The 8,986-nt window shown below is 43.1% G+C and overlaps 1 protein-coding gene and 1 pseudogene across 1 annotated transcript; both read right to left on the bottom strand.

Moving 5' to 3' along the window:
- Positions 1-3,077: 3,077 nt before the first annotated feature.
- On the bottom strand, positions 3,078-4,115 carry LOC147454439 (uncharacterized). The gene has a single exon (XM_086517337.1). It carries the CDS (start codon positions 4,021-4,023, stop codon positions 3,202-3,204), a length of 822 nt encoding a protein of 273 aa, XP_086373463.1. The 5' UTR covers positions 4,024-4,115; the 3' UTR covers positions 3,078-3,201.
- A 1,289-nt stretch (positions 4,116-5,404) lies between these two features.
- LOC147454438 (uncharacterized) lies at positions 5,405-6,023 on the bottom strand (annotated as a pseudogene).
- Positions 6,024-8,986: the final 2,963 nt, after the last annotated feature.

Here is an 8,986-nt window from a genome sequence, read left to right as displayed (position 1 = left end):
GGACTTTTTAGCTCCTAAAAAGTCTTGTGCGATTTTCCCAATAGACTTCTTGACCACGTTCAATAATGAACCTCATGTCAATAGAGATATGTCAAACGCAGTGGGCGGAAATACAAGCTGGAGCTGCTCAAATACAGACTTTGTTAAAGTCTTTATGAATTGATAATAATGCTCCAAATCTGAAGGGCTTAGGAAATGAAGAAGCTTGACCTCTCACATGTGATGAAAATGGTATATTATAACCTCAGAGACAAACTTTTGATGATGGTTTGCTAGCTTAGTGTCCACCATATCTGTAAGATATAGTTTCAAAGCAGAAACATTATGATATGAATGCAAACTATTGAAATCATATCATGATTCTGAACCATAAACACTATGACATAATTTGTAGCCAAAAACACTATGTTATGGTTGCAAACCACACATTTTACAATAAATGATTAAAAGTATAAGGACGGACAAAGTGCGTGCACACACACACACACACACACACACACACACACACACACACACACACACACACACACACACACACACACACACACACATATATATATATATATATATATAGAGAGAGAGAGAGAGAGAGAGAGAGAGAGAGAGGTGACCAGGCCTAGAATGTGAGGTACCCTCATCACAAGGACTACACTTTGTTATGTGCATAGGGGGGAATGTAGAGTGTTAGAGAATATATGTAAATTGTCAATGGAGTGTACATGTGAAGAGTCCAGCTTGTGCTAGGTGTGCTCATCACATGTCCTGGATGTTATTGTAATGTTGATTGATAGTTTAATCAATCTAATGTCTGATGAAGTGTGTGGAACTCACAATACAACCATTAGCAAATACCTTAACAATCTCAGATTCTGGCCAAACATCGTATGTATCTACTACATCCAAGACAACACCAAGTCATCTATGGCGTATCTATGGATTAGAAAGTACAAGGGTAATGTGCATCATGCTAAGATGAAGAGGGCTTAGGTATGCATCTCTCCACTCTTAGATTGATGAGCACAGCCCTCATATTTCTATGAAGTACTATAGATAATGTGACCTAATGTAATCGCTGTAAAGTGTGCAAAACTCACAACCATCAATGGACAGCTTAACAATATCAGATGCAGGCCATACATTGTATGTATCTACATCAAAGACAACACCAAGTCATCTAGTGATGAACAATGATGTGTCTATGGAGTTCAAAGCACAAAAGGATTATGAAAGAGGGGAATAAAATGATCATGGGGCTAGCTTGGATGTAGAATTAGAGCACCAAAACACTATTATTTTTCCAAGCCACAAAAAATAACAACACTAATTTGAACACCAGACATTCCAAATTGCTTTTTCCCTCTTGCCTCAAGAACATTGATGGGATGAAGTTCAATAAAGTAGACCCAACAAGGTTAGTAATCATTTTCCCTCTTTCCTCAAAAACATTGATGGGATAATGTTCAATAAAGTAGACCCAACAAGGTTCATAATCATTGATTGTAAACACTCCATTTGGGACAATTAAGCCATCATCATGGGTCTATGTATAAAGTGATAAAAGCATTTTTTAAAGAGCAATGTCAAAAAAATCATTCTATCTTCAAGGAGTTTCACACATGATTGGAAAACAAAAGAATGTTAGAACATGCATCACTTGATTTGTAGAGTGACTACACGTGCAAACTATTATCAAAGTGGTTGAATAATAGAATATAGTATATACATATATATGTGTGTGTGTGTGTGTGTGTGTGTGTGCACATGCGTGCGCATGATAAATCCAAAAAAACGTAAGCCATCCACCACTATATTTCTTTAGATGTTGACATTCCTAATACAAAAAAATGAATTTTTTTTAAAAATTAATAGTTTCTTCAAAAAAATAAGAAAGTATGCAAGGTATATATTTTATAGGTCATGACCCACCCTCAAAGAACTCTCAAATTGGAGATGTTTTGCAGTGAGACCAGTGACCAGGTAGCTGCAACATTGATAAATTAAACCATAAAGAAATTATATGCCTCCATACTAGCAGATTTTTTTCAAAAAGTAATGCATTATCGAGATACCGTCTCCCCCCCCCCCCCCCCCCCCAAAAAAAAAGAAAAAACCCATGTCATCTATCATCCACTCCCCTCTGCCCCTTCAACATTTGCATGCCCTTTTCCCTATAGCTTACTACAGCCATCAACATAGAAGAGGTGCTCCTTGGTTGTGATGCGCCCCCACAGGGAAACCACAGTTTCAAGACATGGGATCCCCTCCTCCCTCCCCAATCTCTTCGTAATTGCCTAAAAGAGAATTGAGATTATAAGGGTGTGTGACCTTGACTGCAAAGAGAGAGATGAAGAAGACTACACACACATAGATAGAGAGAGAGAGAGAGGCCATAGCTGAGCTTGATAAAACTCTACAAGCTAGGCCACATTTGTCATGAAACCAGAGAGAGAGAGAGAGAGAGAGAGAGAGAGAGAGAGAGAGAGAGAGAGAGAGAGAGAGAGAGAGAGAGACTGCCAGCATGGGAACCAATCGTCAATGAGGCTCAAGGCGGTGTCAAAGGCTTCTCTCTTCCTTTAAGGATAAAGAGAATCTCTTCGAGATTTTGATTAATTCAGCTTTTTCCTAAATCATGCTAACATACTAGAAAGAAAAGATAATCTTTTTTATTTAATTCTTGATCACTGTTTGTTTATTGCTAAACTAACAAGCAATAGAGGCTCATATTTTTTGCTTATTGAGCAACTTTATCCTAATGGCTCTTATAAAATAGCAAACATTTTATAAGATAGTTTTCTACAGAGTAGCAAAGGTAGAGAATAATTGTGTACTCAGATTCAAAGAGATTAAGCTACTATCACTCTCTGTATGAAATGCCACTCATATGCTCACATGCATCAACGTTATAAAAATGTATTCACACGCTTATGAAAGAGATCACCAAAGTAGAGCATTCAAATTAGATGTTGGTAGGCATACTTGAGTATTGAAATTTTAGGATCTTGGGATTTGCACAAGGACCAACAAGCGTCTACACACACACTAAGAAAAAATGAGAAGGAAAACTTGATACACAAAAAGAATCAATGGAATGGTTTTTGTCTATTAATTTCAAATAAGGGCAACTACGAGTTAGGCATCCTCCACATTTTGTTGGGCTGGTGTTTTCAATGGCGTGTATTAGGGATGCTAGTGCTACTTATCTTAGTAAGATGGGGGAGGTGGAGAGTAGACGGGAGAAGGTGAAGTGTAAGGAGGGTCATAGACAATAGGGGGAGGGGGGGAGGTATAGGTTGAAGAAGGCTCATAGGTGGGTGGTGGAGGGGACTTGTAGATGGGTGAGGGCTCATAGTAGGTTGGGGGTGGGGGAGACTTGTACACGGGGGAGGGCTCATAGTAGGTGGGGGGTGGGGGAGACTTGTAGATTGGGGAGGGCTCATAATATGTGGGGGGAGGAGGGAACTTGTAGACGGGAGAGGGAGTGTAGTAGGTAGGTGGAGGGGGGGCCTTGTAAACGGGAGAGGGGGTGTAGTAGGGAGGCTTGTAGATGGGCTTGGGCTTGTAGTAGTAGTAGGGCTTGGGCTTGTAGTAGTAGTGCGGCTTGGGCTTGTAGTAGACGGGGTCGGGCTTGTAGTAGGCAGGCTTGTAGTAGGGCTTGGGCTTGGGCTTGTAGTAGACGGGCTTTGGCTTTGGCTTTGGCTTGTAGTAGTATGGCTTGGGCTTGGAATAATAGTAGGGTTTGGGCTTGGGCTTGTAGTAGTAGGATTTGGGTTTGGGCTTGTAGTAGTAGGGCTTGGGCTTGGGCTTGGGCTTGTAGTAATAGTAGGGTTTGGGGTCATAATAGGCCGGGGAAGGGGAGGGCTTCTTGTAGTAGGGCACAGCAGGCGGCTTTGTGTAGTCGTCCTCCTCCTTCTTCTTGGGGTAGTAGCTACTCTCCTCCGGTGGGTAGTAGCTGGCCTGGACGCTAAGGAAGGCGGAGGCCACGAGGGCCAGCAGGAGGAGAAAGGGATGCCGCAGAAGAGCCATATCTATTGAAGTAGCTAGTTAGTGAGGGGGTTAGAAGGTCGCAGAGCAGCTGCTGCCAGTACGTCCTACCAGCCAGCTGGAGCTGCTCTTCGCAAGATTGAGCAGGCCTCCCTTAATCAGCTTTATAAGCCCCGCCACCTTTGACCTGCATCCGAGAATTCCCCGGCCGTGTAGCTGGTCAGCCACCAACACTCCACTCGACGATGACCAGCTCGCTGTCGGTAGTGCGCTCGCCGTGCGGGCACGATGCCGGACGTGAGCTGGTGACCAGCATTCACCAAAATACCCTGCTCAACTTTTTTATATTAGTTTATTCTTTACTCTTTTCTAAAACGAGGCAAGGGCATTAAGCCGTTTGGCTCAATCGCAACCATTGATTGCGAATTAAACCAACATTGATGGTTGGGAGTCAATCTTGCTTTTTCTTGATAACCCGCGTTGACCGTCACTAGCTAATTGCACGATGAGCAATTGGAGACACACCCAAAACATCCATAGCCATAGATTTATCATGTATCTCCACAACATCATAGTTCAATGCATCCTCCATAGGATCCACCATCACATGCATCATAGGAGCATTCTCAAAAGGCATTTCACTGCATCAAATGCAAGTGGCATGTCCACATTTGGCAGTACATTTGACCTTACATTGAGAGAATCTCTCTTTTGTGATGCCAAAAACTCTACCAAAGTGACTCACAAAGTGAACTCATCATCCACATCTGCAATCTCATTTGCAATGAACTGGCGAGGCATATCCACGCTTGCATCTATAATTGGAATGAGATACATTCTCAACGACTCCCACCAGAGCATGTAGGCAATGGAATCACCTTCAAAGACACACTTAAACAACCTTTTTCATGCATTAAATGATATGATTTTTCCTTGATAACACTTCTCTTGCCAATCAAGAGGATGGGTCTTCTTTGCCCATGCAAGCCCAAACTCCATGGCTAGATAGAGCAGCTCACAACCCTCTTAAAAAGCTGTGCAAAATTGCAGAGGTAGCAGCTCAGACCCTAGTGCAGGTTCCGAAAGTTAAGGGGAAGTACAATATAAAGCAAAAACTAGTACAACAGTCTAGTGTAAATCGCTAGTGAGTGAGGTGAGCTTGGGGGGTTCACTGTTCAGTATCCCCCTGTATAACGTGCGTTCACGGGGTATTTAAAAACCCCTCTTTTAACATGTTTAAATGAATAAAATGATCCCATTCTAGGATTTTTTTCCAAAATTAAATATGAAAATCCCTTATTTTAATGTATCTCTGTTAAATTGCCTATTTTTTTTTCATTTTATAACCCCTCCTTTTGAATGCACGTTATACATTAACATGATCACATAGTGAACCACTCGAGGAGGTGAGTAGATAAGTGTGCTAGTAGTAGGTTGGGGGTGGGGGAGACTTGTAGACGAGGGAGGGCTCATAGTAGGTGGGGGGTGGGGGAGACTTGTAGATTGGGGAGGGCTCATGATATGTGGGGGGAGGAGGGGACTTGTAGACAGGAGAGGGAGTGTAGTAAGTAGGTGGAGGGGGGGACTTGTAAACGGGAGAGGGGGTGTAGTAGGGAGGCTTGTAGATGGGCTTGGGCTTGTAGTAGTAGTAGGGCTTGGGCTTGTAGTAGTAGTGCGGCTTGGGCTTGTAGTAGACGGGCTTTCGCTTTGGCTTGTAGTAGTATGGCTTGGGCTTGGAATAATAGTAGGGTTTGGGCTTGGGCTTGTAGTAGTTGGATTTGGGTTTGGGCTTGTAGTAGTAGGGCTTGGGCTTGGGATTGGCCTTGTAGTAATAGTAGGGTTTGGGGTCATAATAGGCCGAGGAAGGGGAGGGCTTCTCGTAGTAGGGCACAGCATGCGGCTTTGTGTAGTCGTCCTCCTCCTTCTTCTTGGGGTAGTAGCTGCTCTCCTCCGGTGGGTAGTAGCTGGCCTGGACGCTAATTAAGGAAGGTGGAGGCCACGAAGGCCAGCAGGAGGAGAAAGGGATGCCGCAGAAGAGCCATATCTATTGAAGTAGCTAGTTCGTGAGGGGGTTAGAAGGTCACAGAGCAGCTGCTGCCAGTACGTCCTACCAGCCAGCTGGAGCTGCTCTTCGCAAGATTGAGCAGGCCTCCCTTAATCAGCTTTATAAGCCCCGCCACCTTTGACCTGCATCCGAGAATTCCCCGGCCGTGTAGCTGGTCAGCCACCAACACTCCACTCGACGATGACCAGCTCGCTGTCGGTAGTGCGCTCGCCGTGCGGGCACGATGCCGGACGTGAGTTGGTGACCTGCTCAACTTTTTAATATTATTAGTTTATTCTTTACTCTTTTCTAAAACGAGGCAAGGGCATTAAGCCGTTTGGCTCAATCGCAACCATTGATTGCGGATTAAACCAACATTGATGGTTGGGAGTCAATCTTGCTTTTTCTTGATAACCCGCGTTGACCGTCACTAGCTAATTGCACGATGAGCAATTGGAGACACAACCAAAACATCCATAGCCATAGATTTATCATGTATCTCCACAACATCATAGTTCAATGCATCCTCCATAGGATCCACCATCACATGCATCATAGGAGCATTCTCAAAAGTCATTTCACTGCATCAAATGCAAGTGGCATGTCCACATTTGGCAGTACATTTGACCTTACATTAAGAGAATCTCTCTTTTGTGATGCCAAAAACTCTACCAAAGTGAACTCATCATCCACATCTGCAATCTCATTTGGAATGAACTGGCGAGGCATATCCACGCTTGCATCTATAATTGGAATGAGATGCACTCTCAAGGACTCCGACCATAGCATGTAGGCAATGGAATCATGTAACATTTAATGGCCTAGTAACTTGTGTGTAGCGGAAATTAGCATGAACATAGTGGATATTTCATTAGAATAGATTCCTAATGAGAATTACAAGAGTGCTTGGGTGGAGAGAGCAACAAAAAGCATAACACCTAGTTAGATAGCATCAACAATACTTTCAAAAGAGAGAGAAATTAAGCTATTGACAACAGTTGAGGACCGGATTTGCATGGAGCCGGTCCCCCCTCCAAAAGGCTTTGTATTATGGTTTCTCCCATCAAGAGAGACATTGTACAATACAATTCTTTGTGTTCCTTCAAGACTAGCTAGTGCAATAAGATGAAAGCTTCATGCACTAAGCAAAACACTTAGCAAACACAACATCAATTATCCCTGTTCTCAGACCCAAGACCTCACACACCTTCGAAGATGGTGAGAGCTAGCAGGGTATGAGACTAGATTGAGAGGAAGGAGTATCTTACGAGAAAGATGTATATCTCCTCACATAATCACTCATATTAGCATAGCTTAGCTTAGTAATTAGCTTGGTAGAGGAGATGAGCATGCATTGAAGCTTGGCTCTTGGTTGTATTTTCATCCACATGCCAAGAGTATGTCGATGTAGGCTTCTATCTCACAAGCTTGGAGTAGGTGATGAGCTCTCCATTAAAGCTTGGGAAGAGATAGTCTTCTTTACTTCACACATGAGATTGTGTGAGTGTGTGTGTGATAATGCATTGCAAAAATCAGCCCCCTCTCTCTCTTGGGCAAGCCCTCTTGCTATTTGCTCTTGCAGGCTCCCCATTGGACCTCCCCAGGGCTAGCCTATCACAATTAAGCAGCATAAGTGATAGCCTTCTGACATGTGTCCCCCTTTCCCCTTTTGCAAGAGCTTTAGGTAATTTAATAATTAAACTAAACTCTCATTAGACCCCTTTGCCTCCTTGCCAATAGGAATCAGGCAAGCCATTGGGTTGTTGAATGCTCATTGGACCCCCTGGGAGACTGTCCAATAGTCTTCTAGAGGACTTATTTCTCATTGGTTCTTTTATTAAGTTTTTTTAAATTAATTAAACTAGATTTACTCTAGCCTAAATCTCATTGGTCCACCTCCAAGGCCATCCAATAGGAATTGGGCACACCTTGTGGGCATCTGGGCTAGGGAGCTGACATGTGACCCTCATTCCCTTTGTGTAAAGGGGGCTTGTGTGTGTGTGTGTGGCTTTCTCTCTCATCCCCTAGAAGAAAGGCTTGCCCCCTCCCAAGTAGGGATTCACAAAGACTTTTTGGTCACACACAAAGCATCCAATTCCCCTAGGGTTGACCTTTGGACATAGCCTTTGAATTTTGGAACCTTAGCATTTTGGAAGTCTTAATGGGCTGAACCTTAGGGTCTTTTTAGCCCATTGTTGCACATGGCTCTTTTGCAGATGGCCCCCCCTTTGGATCCCTATTTTCCCTCCTTTGGGTCCCTACTGTGGCTGGTCTGCTAGCTTAACCAATATTCTAGCTTTTTCTCCCCTGGCACTTCCCCATATTAAATGATCAGTTTAACATGAGAAAATCATTTAGGAGAATTAGATATTTATTATTATGACAAATCTCCTTTAAAGACACACTTAAACAACCTTTTCATGCATTAAATGATATGATTTTTCCTTGATAGCACTTCTCTTGCCAATCAAGAGGATGGGTCTTCTTTGCCCATGCAAGCCCAAACTCCATGGTTGGATAGAGCAGCTCGCAACCCTCTTAAAAAGATGTGCAAAATTGCAGAGGTGGCAGCTTAGACCCTAGTGCAGGTTCTGCCATGAGGACAGGGGACATGATGGTCACCATGTACTACCTTGAATCCACAACAAACAACGCACTTGCGCACTGGTTTTTCCTCCAAAAAGAATTTTTTGAGAGCATTCTTGGCTCTGTAGTGAGGTGCACACATTTCAAATATTGGCCTTACCCTTTTGTGTTAATTCTTGGATTCAATTTGAGCCCTTCAATTCATTGCCCATCAAATGGCTTGTTTTTTCCAACCTTCTCCCTTCCAAGGCTCCATAGCCAAAGCCATGCAATTTAAAAAAAAACTCGCCATAAAATGCATTATTTACAAGCTAATTAGGTGATTTTTTGGCTTTAAAAAAATTTGGGATGCTTTTTCAATCCTTGAAAGACAAG

Source organism: Adiantum capillus-veneris, chromosome 7 (genome assembly GCF_014529385.1).
Source record: "Adiantum capillus-veneris isolate H3 chromosome 7, ASM1452938v2, whole genome shotgun sequence".
NCBI classification, from domain to species: domain Eukaryota; kingdom Viridiplantae; phylum Streptophyta; class Polypodiopsida; order Polypodiales; family Pteridaceae; genus Adiantum; species Adiantum capillus-veneris.
The sequence above is the reverse complement of the archived record's forward strand: the minus strand, read 5'-3'. Positions and strand labels throughout refer to the sequence as shown.